General features: G+C 38.3%; 3 protein-coding genes and 1 pseudogene across 3 annotated transcripts in view; 1 reads left to right on the forward strand and 3 right to left on the reverse strand.

Annotated features, from left to right (window-relative positions):
• Nucleotides 1–1471, forward strand: part of LOC122086937 (omega-amidase, chloroplastic-like) — an 11520-nt gene extending 10049 nt beyond the window's left edge. The window contains exons 8-10 of the mRNA XM_042655853.1: nucleotides 612–692; nucleotides 934–1016; nucleotides 1129–1471. Coding sequence (XP_042511787.1) covers nucleotides 612–692; nucleotides 934–1016; nucleotides 1129–1216 — 252 coding nt within the window. The 3' untranslated portion in view covers nucleotides 1217–1471. The remainder of the gene's footprint in view (nucleotides 1–611; nucleotides 693–933; nucleotides 1017–1128) is intronic.
• Nucleotides 1472–3615: 2144 nt separating this feature from the next.
• Nucleotides 3616–4179, reverse strand: LOC122086938 (receptor like protein kinase S.2-like). The gene has a single exon (XM_042655854.1). It carries the CDS (start codon nucleotides 4169–4171, stop codon nucleotides 3665–3667), a length of 507 nt encoding a protein of 168 aa, XP_042511788.1. The 5' UTR covers nucleotides 4172–4179; the 3' UTR covers nucleotides 3616–3664.
• Nucleotides 4180–4425: 246 nt separating this feature from the next.
• Nucleotides 4426–12605, reverse strand: LOC122086769 (annotated as a pseudogene).
• A 5571-nt stretch (nucleotides 12606–18176) lies between these two features.
• LOC122085697 (protein BIG GRAIN 1-like A) lies at nucleotides 18177–19952 on the reverse strand. Its single transcript, XM_042654207.1, has one exon. It carries the CDS (start codon nucleotides 19552–19554, stop codon nucleotides 18238–18240), a length of 1317 nt encoding a protein of 438 aa, XP_042510141.1. The 5' UTR covers nucleotides 19555–19952; the 3' UTR covers nucleotides 18177–18237.
• Nucleotides 19953–21033: the final 1081 nt, after the last annotated feature.

Genomic DNA, 21033 nt, shown 5'->3' on the forward strand with positions numbered 1-21033 from the left:
AAAAAAAAAAAAAAAACCCAAAAGTTAATGATTTTTTTTTATATTTGTGTTGATTAAAAGAATTTCTCCTGTTTCTCAATTCCCTTTTATATTTTATTTTTTAATATATTTACTTTTACCCGTGCTCTTAAAAATATGCTTAGATGAACTAGGCCTATTTTGCTCTTGTGATTTCAGTAATTCTTCTCAAATCATAATTCTAATAAGCCCAACTGGACCAATTACCTTGCTGGTCCAATAACAATGAAGTTGTTCTAAAGCACCTCTATTGGAAGCATTTGGTATATGATGTAACTTTTTTTAGAAAAATGGTTTTTTTTTTATTAGTATTTGATTTTATAAGATAATTTTGAGTAAGTGTTTTATGATTCTCTAAGTTGATCTATACCTCCTCCTTGGGCAATGAATATGTGGTTTGCTGACAAGTAGGTTTCTTAAATTTCCTATCATTCTGGAAATTGAATCATATACCATTTTCTTTAGATCCCAATTACTAGTAAGTTAATGAAATTTCCGAGATGTATATTTCTTTTGAATGACCAAAACTGCCTTAAAATGCTTATAACCAGCTTTTAACATGAAGCTGTGTGGTGATTTTTCTTGAGTGGCAGTTATATGTCGCAACCTGTTCACCTGCTCGAGATCCTGGTGCTGGTTATATCGCATGGGGTCATTCTACCCTTGTTGGGCCTGTAAGTTAGAAGGAAATAATTTAAATGCTTATTTATTCATTGTCTTCTCAACTCGTGGTGAAAGTGATATTCTGACAATCCTTGAAACTCTCTGTGGACTGAGTGTCACGAGTCTTAGAGCTGTGAGATATACTTTCTTCTTTTTTTTTCTGTCAATGTGAAAATATAAAGTCGAGTTTTTGAGGATTAGAACTTCAGCAGAAAGGCCATGTACTGAAGTACTGGAAAATTTATGTGACAGTTTGGAGAAGTACTTGCTACTACCGAGCATGACGAGGCCATTGTTGTTGCAGAGATAGATTATTCAGCAATTGAGCTCAGAAGGTAACAATGTTTGATTTGAAAAACTAGAAAATACTTTCAAATCTACTAGTACGCTTCATTCTTTTTTTGGTTGCTTTTTACCCTTTTTTCTTTTCCCCCTACACCTCAACAGAACAAGCCTTCCCCTAGAAAAGCAGAGACGAGGAGATCTGTACCAATTAGTAGATGTTCAAAGGCTGAATTCGCAATCAACCAAGTAAGCATGGGAAGGATTGTGGAAAGACATTGGCTTGGCTTGGCTTGGCTTGGCTTGTGGAGATGTAACAATTTGAAAATAATGAGGATGGTGTCAAGCATTTGACTTTTTGTTTGTTGGGAAATCTTTAAGTTGGGCTATTTTCGAATAACTGCATCATTTATAGAACAACAGCTTGCAGCAATCATTTCCCGACATGTATGGACTCCAGAAATTGTTGAAAGTTCACACATCATTACATACCTTTAACAGTTGGCTACATCTATAGTTTGTTACCAATTGCCTTGTGGTGCAGGTCTGTGGGATGATAGACCTTGTCTCACTGGTCAAGTTCCAGCCTGAAACAGGTAAAAAAGAGTGAAAATTTCATAGAATTGCACTCGTTTTTGGGCAGAGGGAAAGCAGCAAGAGATTATATGAGAAGAGAAAAAGGATACACAAAACTACTCTATACAGGAGACATACGAAACCGAAAACGAAATGTAGACTGCGGTATCTACATCCGTTGGACTCCATCAAAATTTTAAGGTCTCCAGGGAGTTTCATGATGAGAGAAAATCTCTTGTTGGCCTCCATGACACACAGTGAATCCCTTTATCCACCTTCAACAACCCCAAAATGGGATAAATGGGAGCTGAGAACACCAAACCCAGTATATTGTCTTGATCCACGGCACATATCTAGAGAACCAGATAATGGAAGCCCAATTCACCTTAGGGTTCCCTCTATAGACGCCGCCAGCCAAGCTGACTTGAGGAAGAAGAGGGGATTTTGGGAGGCCAGCCAGATGATTCTGTCCCCTCACGGCCTTGATTCCAGAGATGGGTTTCGGTGAGAGCCCAGGATGGGGTGGACCTTTATTATTATTATTATTATTTTTCTGTCGGGCGTTCGGGGAACCCAAGCCCTCCCATTTAGTCAAGGAGGATATAGGACCCCATTTATCCTGCCCAAGGATCTGGGCCTTCTTACCAGGAGCTAGGCTAGACCAAGGGGGCCGGGACAAAAAAATGCAATAAATCAACCGGCCCAACTAAGTGATGGATTGCCTTGGAACCCCCTTATTCCTAGCATCCAGGATGCCTTGGGGAACCATGAACAACTCCTGGGGTGGGCATGGACCAAGTTGTGTCCCTCTCCAGGAGTTTGCATCTTATTTTACTCCCACGGCGAGTCCTTGTGAGGCCTTAAGCGTATTTGCCTTGCTTATATTTAAATTTTTATAAATTTTCTGTTATTATCATTATGAATAAGATTATTGGTTAGTGGTTAATAAGAAAGCTAGTGGAGCACATTGGCATCTTCTTCAGCAGGTTACCTTACTTGTGAGACTTCAAATTCAATGTAATTTTTTTTCTCTTTTACTTTAATTTTTAGCCAATTGAAAGGCTAATTGAAGTGCCAACATGATATATGAGATTAATTAGAATACACTATTGGTGGTAATCCAAACATCCCCTGAAAGTAGAAAAAAATTGAAATTGATAAACACAAGAAGGGTACTTAATTAACCTATGTAGTAGAAGCTGATCCAAGTGATGCATGCATTTGAGATTCAATGAACCTACTGTAGAAACAAATACCTAAAATGATGCAGAATTGAATGAAAATTGCAAATAAGCAAGCATACAATACAAACATAAAGATTTACGTGGTTCGGCAAGATTGTTTATGTCCACAATGTGATGACGAGAGATTTGCTCTACTATCAAAGGAAAATAGGGTTCTCACTTTTTATAATCACACCTCAGGGTTGCTGCTCTTGAACCCTAGTCATGGACCCGCCAGTTCGTCAAGGCCTCGAGTAACAGAGATATTGATTCTTTCGAGCCTCAAGGACTCATGCCCTATGTAATCAACCCATAAAATCCATGTGATAAAATACATCATACCCTCAACACCAATGAAGGTTTTAGGTATTGGTATTGGTGCCCGTGATTACTAATATTGACTAATACAGATTGGTTGGTATCAGTTTGGGCTAGTATCATAGGTAAATTAAAAAAATAAGAGGAAATATCACTTCCTTCCTTTGAACTATGTCGAAATATCAACTTGATCTCATACTTTTCCAAAATTATCATTCACCTCTCCCAACCGTTTGAAATGGCTATTAAGTCAACCGGTTTTTTCTCGTAATGCTTAAACAACTCTTTTAAACATGAAATACCCATTATACCCTTAATGAAACAAACCCCTTTTCCTCGTTAAAACCAATAGAGTAATTTACATCCCCCTCCCTTGTATTTTGCTTTTATTCCACCCTCCTCCCCCGTGTTTTCAAAAATTCCACATACCTCTCTTGTCAGATAACTCTGTTAGTAAATTGTTAGTTGTGGATGTTAAAATACGATTCTACCCTTCTACCTTTAACAAAATTTTATTTGTCAATTTTACCCTTATCCCTATCCTCCTAACCCCTAATATGAAACCCTCACATTCCACATTCCACTCACCCCATCACCACGACAGGGAGGTTTTTGGACTCAAACCGCGATGGAGATACATGATGACGGTTCTTTAGGTAGCCATGGTAGGTAGTACCAAAGTCTAGCTCTGCAACTCTTCTAGCTTCCGAGAAATCATTCGTAGCAGCAATGATTTCCTTGAAAGGTATCTCTCGTGGTGTGTCAACAGAAAGAATTTTGCTCGGAATAACGCCACTGATATGACTGTTACTGTTAGTTTCCCCATCATGGCCATTGCTGTTAGTTTCCCCATCCATGGCTGTCATAAAAATGGTGTCACAAACAGCAGTTGCATAACCAGATGTTAAATTAGACCATTGAGATGCATTTGTTGTTGTTGTTGTTGATGTTCCTATTATTGTTGAAATTGTTATGATTGTGGTGGTAGTGGAAGATGAATAGGAGATGTATTGAGGGTAGGCCTTAAACGATGGCAACGCCGACAATTTGCCGACGATATTACCCGCAAGAACTTCAACAACCCATTTCATACTAGGCCTTACTTGTGGGGAAAAAAATCGTCTGCAATTCCGATCTCGTACAATTCCGTGCAATTCCACCTTCAGGCGGTGACACATGTATTGATACCAATGCAATGACCCAGATCTGATTTAAATGCCTTTTCACTGATTTAATGGTTTATTAGTTGTACCAGATCTGGGCCATTGTATTGGCATCAATACACGTGTCACCGCCTGAAGGTGGTATTGCACAGAATTGTACGAGATCGGAATTGTAGACGATTTCAACCCTGTGGATCACCCAAAGTACAGAGGAGGCCGAGATTGATTAAAAGCTCCATCTCAAGAAGCGCATAAGACCCATCTAAGTAATCGAGTATCTCCAGCTTGTAAACACTTACCTTCATCAGATAGCCGTCGAACCCAATCAAGCAGGACAATCCGCTCATCTTGGTAGGCGAGATCGATTGCTCGCCGACCACTCGCCACCTCCAAAACAACAATCCCAAAGCTAAAAACATTAGATTTTGCAGTAGCAATGCTTTTTTTTTTTTCTAGAAGCTCTCCGGTGGCAAGTACCCAATTGTGCCACCAATTCTGGTTATCTCTGCCATCCTGAACTCATAATTGCTATCAACAGATGGTGCTGCAAATTCAAGATCATGCTCTAGCCACCGTGCTAATCTGAAATCGCCCACCCGAGCATTATAATTGGAATCTAACATGACATTACTAGTCTTGACATTTCGGTGGATGATTTGTGTCTCCAATTGCTCATGTAGATAGAACAGAGCAGCCGCAAGACCCGCCACAATTCGCCATCTCCGTTCCCAATTGAGAATCGGCGACGCAGGGCAATCAGGTCGTTTGAAGAGAATCCGATCGAGGCTGAGATTAGGCATGTAATCATATACAAGAAACAATTGATCTTCATAAACACACCAACCCCTAAGGCGAATGAGGTTCCGTCGATCGCTCAGTGCCACTCGCCACCACTAGCCGCTACTTCAGCCTCTACACGTGAGAGACGAAAGTGAAGATTAAGAACCTTTATCTTCTAATGGGTATAATGGTCCATTTACATTTTATAGGGGTGATTTGGGTATTTAAAAAGTATTTTGAAATCTTAACAAGCATAATATGAGGAGTCACACTTTTTGTCAAATTTGTCAAAATACAGGAGAGGTTTGTGGAATTTAAAAAAACACATGGGAGGGGGGGTGAAATAAAAGCAAAATACAGGGGAGGGAGATGTAAATTGCTCAAACCAATACCACTACCGCTCTCAACACTTGTGACAAAATAGAAAGCTAGAAGATACATGCATTTTTTTGGTAACAGAAGATACATGCATGACAGATAATAAATCCACAACTGGAACTCATATAATGATAGTGGGTGCTCGAATCTCTGATCTTCTACAGAGAAAAAAGGAGAAAAAGTAACCCATCCGTGCGTGACTGAGTGGTTTAAGTCATATATTGGTGGGGCAAACTCCAAAGATGACCACTGAGTTCCTTCTTAAAAACCTGAAAGGATGGTTATGTCATGGACCACTCTCACTAATAACACTCACGCCAAACTGGCAAAGTCACAGAAACAGAAGAAAATAAGAACCCAGAAATGACAAAAGCCTCTGAACATATAATGCCATACTCTTCTTCTTCTACTACCTAACTGAGCTTTCTTTCTTTCTTTTCCAATATTACCACTTTGATGGCAACAAAAGCATCTCAGGTAAGCACGTTACAGTCCATATCAATCAACTTTGATCACTTCTATCACTTCTTCTTCCACCATTATAATACTGAGAACTCACTACTGGGAGTACTATGGAGGGTTGAAATTATCTCCCTTGTCACCTTCTTTGGCAGCTTATTATTAACGAAAACATTAATGACTTGGGTGCAAGATCCATTAATGGCGTATAGTGGTGTATAGTAGGTTATAGTGTAAGATGATATAGACTTTGAAATGACAAAAGATAAACATTGGGTGCTTATAGTCAGCATCAACTTCATGTCTTATCTTCATATATCTACTTACTTTAATAAGGAAATGAGGACTTTTAACACATTTGCATTGGTGGGTTAGCCTAACCTGGACAAGAATATCATCTATATAATGTTTATGTCACATGTGGTGATGTTGAAAATGGAGTGAAGAGATGGAATGAAGTTGTCGTTTTCCTTAAATATTTAGAGACAGCTTCTTTGCCAAGCAGTCATGGAGTTCTATTCAGGCATGATTCTTGGTTGGGCCTATAAATTGGGGGAGGAAAATAAAAGTTTCCTTTTAAGACAACCGATTGTGTGTTAGTAATGTTATGTCAAACGGTTGGTTTTGGTTTGGTTTGATTTGGTTTCCATCAATTATTTCAGTTTTTCTAGCATGTGATAGGGTTCCTTCGATGCCCATTTTCTGTTGCAAGCATCTTGAGTTAGGGCTCCCACTTTCCAATATTTCAATAGAGGTGGTTAGAGAGGGGGGTTATTTTAGACATTTCACTTTTCTGTATAAACAATGAACTATTCGAGGGAACTGCAAAAATGTATACTTGCATTGTGGTAATCTTTTCCCCTTTTCGGTAAGATCAAAACTGGAATGATTAGGTGCCTAGGTTCATAAAACACCAAACCAAAATAGATAGTGATTGGTTCAATTGATCTTGGTATGTTACCAGTTTTTTCTAGGTAAGGTCTCAGTTTTTCAAATGTTGTTGTAATATGAGAATAATTTTATGGGCAAGTGTTTTTTTGTTCGAGGGCAGCCCTTGAACTTAGACATAGGGGCACATGATTGCACTCCCCTTGTGTTTGTGGCCACTCAAAATTTGTTACTAATTTTAAATAAATAAATACTCATTGATGAGATGGAAGCGAAGGCTCCCACTTGTGATACAAGAGAACTTAGAGAATAACTTGATACCACAACATATTCCAAATGAATGTCACTATTCTTTAGATTGTATTCATCCCTATGATACAAATGGGTTCATGTGAATCGATCTTCAAACTAAAAAAGCCCTTTAAGCCCTCAAGTTGTTGTTGCATTCTTTTACTAGGCCATGACAGAATAGTCTCACGTTGTGCTCAATTATCTAATGAAAATAAAGAACTATAAACTTTTTTTATTTTTGACAACAACAAATAACTATAGACAAAAATCGAGAGAGAGAGAGAGAGAGAGAGAGAGAGAGAGAGAGAGACCAATTTTGATTCAGGTGAGTATGATATTGCTTTTGGATATTTTGTGGATCTAAGACGTGCCAAGAATGAGGAAATAGTCAAAGCCACAAATTGAGCACAATCGTCTCCACTTTTCTGCAATGGTCAGTGCATGGCCATCAATCATGCCATGATCTCAAAATCTTATATCTTTTAAGGAATATTCCTTCCCCACTTATTTTTAAACGAGGGAAGAAGTTGTTAAGATTCGAAGAGATCTCACTTCTCACATGAAAAAGATTGATGATGAGCAGATCCAGCAGCCACCAAATCCATGCAAAATTTCAAAATGGTAAGTGATTAGTGAGTGGTGATTATGTGCTAATCACTATATATTCACTAAATTAGCCACCCCATATGGGTCTGTCACTATTGACTTTTGATTCCTCCTCTCATTACCCATTACCTCTGATGCTCACACAGACACCTACTTCTAAATCCTAATTAATATATGCCATATTGCTCTGGTGGTTAACATGGCTCCCATAGAGGGTACTGCTCTTAAAACTTGGTCAAAGTCAAGCCCTATTGACGGCGTTTAAGTCACAGAAATATTATGTATTAATTTAATTGTTTTTCAAGAAGTATGACCCCATCGTATGTCTGGTCCGTTTATGGGTTTTGAAAGATAAAAATATTATGATATTAAAAGTTATAGAGATATAATCTTACATCAGCTATTGTTAGAACATACATCAACAAATACGAAGAAAAACAAATACAGATTCAAACAAGACACAGATTTAATGAGGTTCATACACCGATGTGGTGTACTACATCCTCAGGCGAATAAGAAGTTGATTCAATATGTTTGAAAAAAAGTTACAATGGAGATCTCTCTCAAGAACACCCAAATCATGGCAAGAAAATTCGTCGAGAAACCCTAAAACAAAAAACCCCAAATCTCACAATGCTTGCTCAACAAGAAGATAGTACATATATATACTCCTTCAAGTCGAGTTGATCTTCATCAAGTTATGGTCGATCAGATAATATTATATGCAGATCTCAGAAAAAGAATCTCATTCAAATCGCCATCAAAATATGTCAAAACGGATCATTCTTCAAATCGAATCAAGAATTCAAGACAAACATAACAATTATCTACGACCTTAGATGTAATTTAATACATCCTTAGGTTATTTCCACCTCATACGTTAAGGTATCTATGACTTTAGATGTGACTTAATACATCGTTTGGTTATTTCCATCTCATACCTTAAGGTCTTGCTCTGTTTCCACCAAAGATCAGCAACACAATCAATGGGTGGAGTTGTAGGTCGGTGATGTCTGTTGGCGGCCCACCAAAATCAAATCATTTTCCCGATTCTAGTCAAATTAGTGAAGCAAGGAGTAAAGAAGAAGAAGAGAATGAAAGCCGTATGATTCCAAAGATTTCAATTAGACAATTCTCAATGATCCATACAAAGATACCACTAGGATGGATCATGTTCGTTGGATTTCACTTTTGCCCACTTGGACCTGCACGGTCCAGAACATGTATACAATTTTGAACGACCCCACCAAATAAAGATTTCAGGTTTTCTTAGAATACCGTTCAGAATTTCTACATTTGGTATTTTTTTTTGGGGTGGGGGGTAACCTTCATTTGGTGATCTGAACCCTTTGATTAGTATGTGGAGTGAGAATTAACAATGATGCGAAAATTCAATAACAAAATCATATCACCGTTATATTTGAGATTCTCTCTTCTCTATAGGTGAAGAAAAGGGAAAAGTGTTTCTTGGGGGGGGGGGGGAATGTATCCGCTGCTTGTACGATCACCTAGTTGTATATGTGAGCATCCAATACTTATTCCACTTTCTACAATTACATGACGAAAAGGGATATATTTGGAAGCAAGAAGGATAAGTGTTGGATATTCACCTGTACGACCAGGTAATTGTATGAACAACAGATTCAATCTCCCTGTGGTGGGTGCAATTCCTATGTGTGTCCAAGGGCCGATAGAAATGCATAAGGAAACATCAATAGAATTGTCATTTTCCATTTTATGGGGGAGAGATAGGATCCGTTGCTCGTACGATCATCTGGTCATACGAGTCAGCATCTAACACCTGCCTCACCTTTTACCATTATAAGGATAAATAATGATATATTTGAAACAAAATAGACAGGTGTTAGATGCTGACTCGTACGACTAGGTGATTATACGAGCTACTGATCCGTTTCCATGTTAGGTGCATGGCCACACTCCTCCCTCAAAAAACAATATAATTTTCAATCCTTCTCGAAAATAAGCTCAGGAAGTGGCCAATTGGGTAGAGGCAGAGGAAGGGAACTAAAGAAGAGAAAGAATAAAAATAGAATCGCTACAGAGGGAGTGAAGGATTGGTTTTAGATCCCAAACCATCAATATCTTCCTCCTTGCCTTTCGCTTTCTAAACTAAAAAGAAGAGAAGGCAGGGAAAAGAAAAAAAAGAAGTCCCCCCCAAAAGAAGGCTGTTCCAGTTGCAGAACCACCAACCTCCCACCACTTCCTCCTCGGGATCGCCAAAATGCACATTATCTTTCTTCTTTCTCTTTCACAATTGTTATTGTTCTACCCTGATCCCCTCTGTCTCTCTCTCTTTTCTCAGAATTCTTTAACTAAAGCTGTCTTTTCTGTCTCTGCTACTTCTTTTGCTTCCTCTCCATTTCAAATTGATGAAACTCTCAAAATCTTTTTTCTTGAAGTCTGAAATTTATGACCGATCAATGCAATAAAATAACAAACATACAAGTTTTTCTTTTACTTTTTTTAAATATATGATAGATTCACAATGTGAGAAGGTAAGTGTAGAAAAGAATCTTAGGCTTTGATACAATATATATTGGAGGATTTAATTTAACACATTAAGGCAATAATTGGAGAGAGCTTTTAAAGTGTACAAGATAATAAGGACATGAATAAATTGTTAAGACTTCCACTGATTCAATGCACTTATCTACAATGGTAAGCACAAAATTTCATCCCCTTATTGGGATTAAGGCTTCACCATACTCGATGCCTATAAATAAAGAACAACAACTCTAGGTAAAAAGGGGATCCAATCCTTCTCTCTCCACAACTCTTTATTATTGCCAGAAATCCCTCTGGGAGCCACTCTTCAGCTTCTCTGCATTTTACAGGTCTCTCCCAGCCAACGGTCGATTCTTGGTCGCAACAAAACCCATGCGAGACTATAACTCTAGAATTCACAATTATAAAGGCTCACAACCTATTCTTTAAAACTGACTCGGGCATGTTTGATACCGTTGGAGGTTCAGTTCAAAACCTTAAGATAATTAAAAAAAAAAAAAATCTAAGACATTAAATGGAAAGAACTCCTCAAATATATGAAAACATAAAAAACGTGATAATAAATTAATATGAGACTATAACTCTAACTCCCAACATTTTAAAGGCATATGTAACCATGCGCATCCATACATCAAAAGGACTGAGAAGTACGGTGTTACTCACGTCATTTGTGGTTACACGTCAAGGTAGGGGCCTAGCCTGAACTGGTGATAAGGATAAGATTGACCCAAACTAGATCGACTTCTGGAGGGAGTATTCTGATGTCAAACCCAACCAGACTGCATCAAAACAATAGAAATCAAAGTAAAGTGATACGAACCCGGAAATCATAAAAAAAAAAACTGTTTTTTTTTCTTCTCTCACATATATGTATATATATATATATATATATATATATATGATAAACCGAATTGACCCCGATATCAAATCAATAAATAATGAATAAGAAATTCAAACAAAACCAAATAAAAATTGAACCTTTTCTTATTGGATTAGTTTCAAATTCATCCATTGAAACCAACAAAACAAACCAAAATCAATACCAAACCAAACCCACCGATTAACACTCCTAATCAAGGAAACAACTATGACCGAGCTGCCTGGCTAGAAGGAGACAAATAAGGGCACCTCCCTACCCTACACTACTAATTATTATTGGTATTGGTGAATGGTGGACGTTTCTATACTGTCAACAGTCTCAAGACTCTGAGACCGTGGAGGAGAGGATGAGAGGGTGGTGATTGATATCAGTCGAACATAATATGGTTGCATCTGATACTGTGTTGAGACCATGAGACATGCAGGGCCGGCCAGGATTTCAAGCTTCACGTGAGTGGATTTACCGTGGGCAGGGCCCCTCGGCATAAAGAGGCTCAGACCCTAAGAAATATATTTCTTCCAAATTTGGTCTTTAGGTAGACCCTATTCTCCCTTCTCCATTTCCTCATCAATTTGTAGAAATGAATACCTAAATCAATCACATAATACAATGATTTATATGGTTCAATAAAATTGTTTACATTCATGGTGAGATAGGATCTGTAGCTTCACAATTAATGAAGAATAGGGTTACGATAGTTCGTCCTCATACCTCTCTCAGATTACAAAGAATGAACCATCATTATAAATTTATTAAAATATACATGGAACACATTACCAAAATACCTATGTAGTTTAAAAAAAAAAAAAAAAAGGATTTGGTATACAAATGCAAGACATTGTACCTTAACATTGAGCATGACATAAAGATAATACTGGATGAGAAATTAGAGATTGGTTGGAGAGGAGGGGTCAGGTGACATATTACATTTGGGAGAATAGGGTTGTTAGGGTCCCCTTGACTTGTCCTTCGAGATAATGAGAGTATGAGATGGGACCTAAAGTGAACCAATTAATCCCAACATCTGTCTCTCTCTGGTCCAAGACTCCAACTGTGGAGGAAACAACAAAAAGTAAATGAATCTAAAATGCAATTCAAAGTTTCAACCCGGACCCTACTTGATCTCTTTAGTCTTCACTCCTAATTGCAGGCAAAGGCAGACATAAGTTGGCATTATCTATGGCATGCAGGGTTCATTTAAGACACTAATGGTGATTTAGCTACTAATTACTAATACTAAAAACGTATCAATATCTCCAGATTGCATGGTTGGTGAGTAACACAGATGACCCAGCTCCAATAATTCTCACCCAGAAATTATTTTAAACTTTTTAAAGATATAATTAAGCCTAAACCTCAATTATTAGTCTTATTCAATCATGCATGGCTTGGAGTTTTCACCCATTAATTAACCTCCTCAATTACTTTGCTAATATTGCAGACTCCAGAGAAGCAGAAGAAGAAGAAGAAGAGGCACTGAAGGTTGGCGTTGGAGTAACGTTTGGTTGGTGGGAAGTCCCCCACCAAGCAATCGCTATCGAGAGGCAAACCCATGCTTGTTAGAGAGATCCCAAGAGCCTCCTCTCACGTGGGACTGCTCCCCGGCCGGGATCCATTGATAGCTTTGGCCTTTAGACCTGGGAGTTTTGGTAGTTCTCTCTGTCTCTCCTTGTTTCCTCCTGTCTATTTCAGCTCATCCAAGTCTCTCTCTCTCTCTCAGAGTGGTGAAAGACCATTCATTTCTGATATTTTGAGTGGTCCAATAACAATAATTCACATTAAAATTTGTCTTCTTGGAAAATTTTCCTACTTTCTTTTATGCATTTATTTGTATAGTAACAATTAAATGGATACTCTAATGTTAATCGGCAATTTTCCTACAATTTTCTTTCTTAAACTGTTGGGTATTCTTGTCAAGTTGATGATTATGATCCCGACTGAGATTGGACGACGTACAAAGATCTGTTTAACAGTCATACTATTACTGCCTATATAATGATAATTTAATCTCAGAGGTAAATAGAAAAAAGGCCTCTAGATATCAGTGATTACAAGAATCTGTTATTTAACGCATTGTTGCATGGAAAATTACATTTTTAGACTGAACTCGGCCTTTTCAAAACCTGGTGAGTTAGGCAAGTCAAACTTGAACAAAATTAGTCATTTTTTTTTTTAATCTTTCTTCTCCTGTAGTCTATGTATAATCTTCCACCCCTCTCCCTCCACCCCCCTCCCAAAAAAAGAAAAAAAAAATCATGAATTGAACAAAAACACCGAGTCAATGAAAAATCAGAATAACTTGGACATTGTGTGATTATTTTTTTAAAACTTAGATGAGTTTTCATGATTCTTGACCAGATTTTATGTTTGTTTTGCTTGGCTCAAATAATTCACCAAAGTCACAACATAATTTTTCAATTATGATTAAACGCACCAAGTCATTCCTTCATGCTTCACCCTCTCACTACCTTTCAGTGTGGTGTGGTCTGTACAGCTAAAAAGAAATGGAAGAATATGTGAGTAGGAAATATCAAACTCTAACCAAGATATGGAGCTTTTATTTATTCTACTTACTATGATAGCCTCCTAGGCTTTTAAACATAAATGAATTTACGGACATGTAAAATGCTGAGTTTGGGGATGGTCTTCTGTGTTTAATTCAATGTGACATTTATTTTTTTGGTTCCTTGTATTTATTTTATTTGGAATGGGCTTTTTATCACATGCAATGACTGTGTTTTAAAGAAAGTTTTTGTTGCATGGTATCCTTCCCAAATCGAAAAACACTTCCGTAGATCTAGCTCGCAAAGAGTATGCCTTCGGCTAATTTGGACGCAAGGCCAAAAATAGTGAAAGATGCCCAAATCAGTGAGAAAAAAAAAAAAGAATTCTCAAAATCATGTTGCCATGATTAAAATATAAATTAATGGCTGGTCTTCTTTAGACACCTCATTTTATCATTCGGAGGTGCTGGCCATTATTTAGAGTTTTCCACCCCCTCTCACGTGATAAGTTGAGTTTCATTTGATTCATAGTCAATCTAGACTTACTAAAAGACATCCCAACCATGGTTATAACTTGAAAAATCATAGTTTGAATCTTCAAATTATGTTATGAAGATACATAATTTAAAGAGAGAAATAAATATATAAATCAATCATTAAATCGTTATGTTATTTTATCATATTATGTATGTACATATTCTTTATTTCCTTGGCAAGCATAAGCTCAAACCTTTGTATCACATACCAATTGCACTTTTTGCAACTTTTTTTTTTTTTTTTTTTTTTTTCTAGGTTAGAAAGACTGTAGTAGGCAAAGTGTTTTTTTTTTTTTTAAATTGTAATCTAATCCTCTAAGGTGGACAGTTATGATTAGAGAGGCTAGGCAGATATGGGAATTGCAAGGGGGAGTCAACGGCCTAAGGCATAGCTAGGCTGTCATACTGATCACCGTACATTATAGCATCATTGTTCACAACTTCCCACTTCACCGAGGAAGAACAACATCAAACTCAAAGCCAGCATCCTTAGAATTTGATGAACTGTATTAAAAGGTTATTTTGTTTTGTCTTGTGGCCTCTGGTCATATTATATCTTTTAGTTCAATAACAAACACTTCAATTAATTAAGAGTTGATTCTAATCTCTTTCGATATTTTGAATCATGGGAATCTCGCACGTTTAGTTTGAAAGCCCTTGCATGGCTACCATGTGTCCTACCTAGACTCTAACCATTTCTATTTTTTCTCAATCTTTATCTTTATTTTTGTATTAAGAAATAATTATTTATAATGATAAAGTAAGAAGCTCAATGTATGCTTGAAGAACAATTTCTAGTTTTTAATAGAAAAGGGTCTACAACAATGGTCAATTAAACACTATAAATAGAATTACTTAGTTTGCACATAAGAATGTGATATGATGATGTGGTCCTCTTAAGTCCACTCTTATACATTAGACCATAGGTATTAATTTAATTTATCATTAATTTAGTTTATTGTGACGGCTTCGTTTTTGCCTCACTTCTCATCTCATTTTTTATTTTGTTATGGGTTGTTTTTTGGGCATATTGAAATGATTTTTTTTTTTAATCCATGAATCTAAAGTTATCATTACTCTCTTCTAATATATTGGAGATTTAAAATATTCTTCATTTTCGTTGGCATGGCATCCAAGTGCAATGATGGGCACAATGAAAGAATTCCTTCTTTGCGGTGGCTCGAGGAAATCTTGATCCTATAGGATTTGTTAGAAATATAAAATAGAAAGAAAAGAAAGGTAACTTAGAAAATATATATATATATAATAATAATAATAATAATAACAATAATAATTATAATTATAATAAAGGAGGAATAACCATGTCTATCTAGCACTTCCCACACCTAGACACAACTGGTGTGAGAAGATCCAACTGACCCTAGACGCATTAGGTATTTTCACGCCTAGTTGTGTCTGGGCGTGAAAATGCTAGACGGATAGGGTTTCTTTGCCTTAAAAAAAAAAAAGATTTATATTTATAATTGGGATCACATGGGATGGAATCCCCATGACCAACCAATTAGGAATGCTAAAGAGGGTGAGAGATTATTCACATCCAAAGTGTCAAAGAAGAGAGAGAGAGAGAGAGAGAGAGAGAGAGAGAGAGAGAGAATGTAAGAAAACACATACCACCGCCACAGGTGTAAGGGTAATTTTCCATGAGAGAGACCCTTATACCAGAAATAATCATCTTGTCCTTGCCCAAGGTTGTGCACCCCTGTATATATGGTGCATGGACCTCTTGTGGATAGAAAACACTTACCCATATTATTATGTACAAACAAAAAGAAGAAAATCTCATATCATGACAATTAAGAGGCAGTTGAGATAAGACTAGGGAGGCCCTAGTGCCCTACCATGTTGCATTCCCTAGCCATTGATCCACTAACTTTGTAGTGTTGATGAGCGGAATTTGACTTAGCTAGCTAGTGCTCATCAATGTGTTAAAACAATGATTAAGCAAATTAAGCAATCTAAGTTTAAAGATATGATCCTCAAATCGCTTGAGAGTTGAGATAGCTTAGCTTACTTTCACAAGCCAAGATCCCACAATGAATTGAGACATCTAATCCTTCATTTAGACTTTTTATAGTGTAATCTATCAATTTACTGTTTTGAAGATGGCAAAAAAGTGTAGCACAAAAGGCTATGGGTTTTAGGCCATGTGGAGATAAAATGGATTAATCTTAACTGTTGGTCAGACAGAGTATCACTTATCATGTCCACATGTTGAATTTGATGATCCAAATCAACTGTTCTTTCCCACGATGTTAGACTAACATAGAAAACCACACAAATGAGAGAAGGAGACGGATTCAATCAGTAAAGGGCCCACATTTGTATGAAGAGAAAGTATCAGTATGAGCTAGGATTTTAAAAATCTGATCAGATCCTTTTTTTCTTTCGGTTGAATAATCTGATCAGATCCTGATTCCCCCGATTCGGCTCAGGCCAATTCTATGTGAAAAAAGATGAGACTGAATTGGATCTTGATTCCCTTGATCCGACTCAAACTGATTCTTAAGGAAGAAGTCTAGGTTAGATCTGGATTCCGATTTAGGTTTTTAAACCCTTAGTATGAGCCCTAAGGCTCATAGTGTGTGGGTGTGAGTAACCGAGTAGGGGTGTAAATTAGTCCAGTTCTGGATGATTGGTCCTGTTTCTTAAAGTTTCCGACTCTAATGTGTCGGGATCTGTTGGCGTCAAAATTCAAAAAGAAAAAAAGTATATGCACCTGATGACGTTGTAGGGGCAATATTGAGAATAAAAGGAAAAACGTGAATTGATCGTATCAATCCATTACTCACATCCAATGCAATATCAGCACACAAAGGTGGTTAAGGCATATTCATGAAAATGGATATTAATGGAACAAGTGGCGACAATATGCTGGAGGAATCACTTCATGGGAGAAATGGGCGAATGAGGTGGGTGGTGGAACGGTTAACTCTCAAGATATATAAGAAGAGAAAATTGGAGGTTTTGAAGGTTAGAAAGTCCTTGGTGCTATCGGGGGAAGAGGAGAACCCAAGTTGCTTGATCGAAGTCCGGTTTAATACTGAACCTGGTCAAGAAAGATTCTGGCACGCCTGCACACTCACTAACACGGTAAACTGACTGTAACATAAGGGAAGATTTCGTACCAACAAGATCATAATCGGATCAATAAGTTGATCAATTCCAAACCTCAGATCTAGAACCATTAACTAATGAGTGGGTTGATTCTAATTCCCAATAGGCATGAACACTATTACAATGTCCCAGTAATGACATCTTTTCCTAAACCAGTGTTATGGTAAGTACCTTGCAAGCACGCCTAGTTCTTCTATTTCAGGCTAAAGGAACCTGTTCGGCAGCATGGCTCCTATGACCGGACACAAGGCCCGGGAAATGACTAGCCCACTACCATCACATACCGCCGGTGAAGTGTGAACCACAAGTTTCCGGCAGGTCTGAATTGGAATTTTTGGTTTTCTTTTTCCCTCTTCTTTTGGGGTTCAGCAAAAAGGATTCCCAAACAGATCCTCTACACTGAGCTTCCTTTTGACCGATAATGGAAGTAGTAGTAGTAGAGGACCAGTAGTTCTCTCGTAAATCCTATCCCCTCAAAAGCCTAAACTCTTGATACGATCTACGAATGAATAAAATGATCTTCTTCCCTTTCTCTCTCTAGTGACGCAATGCTCAAGCGACTGAGAGAGACCCCACAGAAAGCAAAAGCTTTAACTTTCTCTCCCTCTCATGGAGAAGTTCTGCGTAGCTTTACCTTCTCTCTTCGTCTTCCTCGATCTGCTACTTTTCCCATTTTACGTGTGAACACGATCTCGAATCTTCATTGCTTCTTCGACTTCCAAATTCCCATTTTCACTTTCCTTCCTTCTCTATCAGATCTTACGAATCTTTTGTGTAAGGATCTAGAAAATTCACCAACTCAATTAAACGAACAAATTAAAGGAACAACTAATTCACTCTCAATTAGTTAATAAAGAACCAAATATAAGTAAATTAAACGAAAATAAAAATTATTAAAATTTTATTCTCTGATGTAAACCCCCCCCCCACCCACCCCCCAAAACCAGTAATTAAACGGATAATATTTTCTTCTTTTTCTTTCAATTTCAACATTTTCCCCCTCTCTAACAACTACAGTATCAAGCCATTAGCAATGGCGCGATTCGTGTGAAGATGAGTTGTTTCATACACCGGCAGCTCTTCGTGATACCGTTCGATGCCAATCGCTGCAAGGTTATCGAGCTCAAAAAGATCAGAACTTGAATAGCTTGCTGCATCATCATCGTCTTCATCGTCATCGACGTCTTCGTGAAGATCTCTCATGTTAAAGTCACATTTCTTCTGATAACCTTTAAGAAGATCCCGTGCGGCTTCTTCTACACGACGGTTCTTCTCCCTGAGATGGAATTGGAGCTCTTCGTTGTGCAAAGGAGCTTCTCCAATCTTCCTAACTGTTTTTATGGCCTTCAAATTGGGATCGTCTTCGTAGAGAGATTTATGTCCACAGGGTCGACAATCCTCATCGACAATTACACTAACAGGGTAGAACCGTACAGACCTCTTCATGCCATTGCTTAATTTTCCTCTCGAAGATGGGGTTTTGCTCAAACAGGACCTTGAGAATGAGGAAGCAGACGAGCACGTCGACGCCTGTGCGGATTTTGATTTCCTCTCATCGTCAATGCCTCCAACTGAAGAAGTAGAAGAAGAGATCTTTGCTTTCTTCTGATTACCTGCCGTGAACAGAGAATTGAGAAAACTGGAGAGCCGACCGCCAGGCGAGATGGGCTGCTTCACCTTCTTTAGATCACCGTAGATCTTTAAAGCTCTAGATTTTGTCTTGGTGAAACCACTTTCGTGCTTCGGCTTTTGCTGAGGTACAGAGTTGCTTCTCTGCTGGAAATGAGCATCAAAATCGTTGAACTGCCTCTGTTGCTGTTCGTGGCGTGGAGGCTTCTCCGATCGAACGGGAACCACAGTTCGAACTGGTTTCAAACCTGAGGATCTCGACCTCGCGCCGTAAACTGACTCGGTTTCAGAAGAAGAAAACCCTCCTCCACAGCTGGAATCTGAAGAGCTTGAAGTAGAATTTAACAACAAAGAATTTCGATCGTTCCCTCGTTTTGGTGGCTTGAAATCGAAATCCGGAGCCGACGACTTCCGACGAACTACGACCTTCTCGCTTACTTTCTTCTCCATCCATTGTTCGATCAGGCAAGCTCGTCGAAGATTTGCCATCTCTTCCTCTGGCAAAACGCTGCTTCCACGAACACAACTGCTCTGTTTCTTTCTCATGGTCTCTCTGTAAAGGATCAGCTCTTCTTCTCTTGGGTCCTCGCCTTCGTCGATCGAGCGGTAGATAACGTCGAGAAGGGTTGAAGAGAAAGATGGGTTTGCCCTTGCGTGTCTGTATCTGTCTTCCCGAAGCGGTTTCTCCCACCTCTCCATCTCCACTGAAATTTATAAGAAGAAATTGAAAGGAAACAAACAGAAGGAGAAACAAGAAAAGATGGAAAGAAGCAAGCCACGACAGACAGAAGGTATTGAGCTTCCCCCTTTCTTGTCTGCTGCGGTAGAGTCAAAAGCTGCGACAGAAATCAAAACGGAACGACTCAGATCATGTGATCGAAGAGAGAGAGAGAGAAAGAGAGAGAGTATGGAGCAGAGACTTTCTCTCTCTCTCTGTGGATGTAGATGTGAATGTGAAGGAGACAGGGTAATCGATGAGTGCTTGAAGACGTATTTTCTTTTGCTGGTAGAGAGAGAGAAGAGAGAGAGAGGGAAGCGTAATTGAGAGCTAAAAGCCACGCCTTGAACTTGAAGAGACGAGACGAGAGAAGAGAGGGGACGCAAGGAAGGGGTTGTCTTCTCGTTCTCTTTCTCTTTTTAAGGGCTCATGCGCGGCCCTATGTAGTCCTAGCTGGCGTGGATGCCAACCTGGCAATGGATGAAGTGGCGGATGTGTTGTCTTTTTTAAACCCTCGATTGACGGACGGACAAAGATACCCTTCTTTTTTTAGAGAAATGCCGTAACATTCCTTATTAACATCTATTTACAATTTCGATTTTAAATCTACGGCCAATTCTAGTGTAAAGTCTTGAGAATCTTGAGAATCTTGAGTCTCTTGAGTCTTGACACGGTTGATTTGGTCAGGTTCAGTTGGGTTGAACCGGTCATAGGCTGGATCGGGCCAAATTGAATCTGGCCTCATAAGAGAAGGCTCGGTTTTTATCTTATTTGATTTATTTAAATTTTCATTCATTGGGTTTTTATTATTTTGATTTCAGGTTGGCCTGATTCTGTTTTGATTTACTATGCTTATATTTAAAGTTAAAAAGAAGCCTAAAAGGCAATGTGATCCCCACACCCAAACATAGAGAGGGGGGAGGCAAAATGATCAACCCGCCTCTTACTAAAAAATGAGAGAATCCCATCCTTGTGGGTTCTTCGGAACACTCTTGACTCTCCTATTGCACCCTATTGGTGGAACCCTCTCCCGTATATAAACAAATGGGTCAAGAATGTTGCCAATCTAAGTAGTGTACTCTAGCCTCTAGGTTGTAGCTTCTTCTTGTGTCTCTCTCTCCTACCTTTAATGAAATGACATAATATATATGCCCCTATTGTGGATGGAGACAGATATACACAAGGAGGCGCTAGTATATTTTATGCAACTGGACAAGGAACTCAATCCCATAAATAATAAAATGGAAAACATGGGTTTTTTTCCCCCAATTTTTGGGTTTATTGGGTGTGATTTGATATTCAGTTTCAATCAATTAGTCGATCAGTCCAATGTGATTCAATTTTCATTCATTTTTCACACTAGCCCAAAGGGTTCAGAAAGTAAGAAAACGGGATAGGTGCAGAGACTCAATAGAGGCTGTTCTAACGAATGGAGTTGACTTCATTGGTAGAGGAATCAA

This window comes from Macadamia integrifolia, chromosome 8 (assembly GCF_013358625.1).
Source record: "Macadamia integrifolia cultivar HAES 741 chromosome 8, SCU_Mint_v3, whole genome shotgun sequence".
Classification (NCBI taxonomy): Eukaryota; Viridiplantae; Streptophyta; class Magnoliopsida; order Proteales; family Proteaceae; genus Macadamia; species Macadamia integrifolia.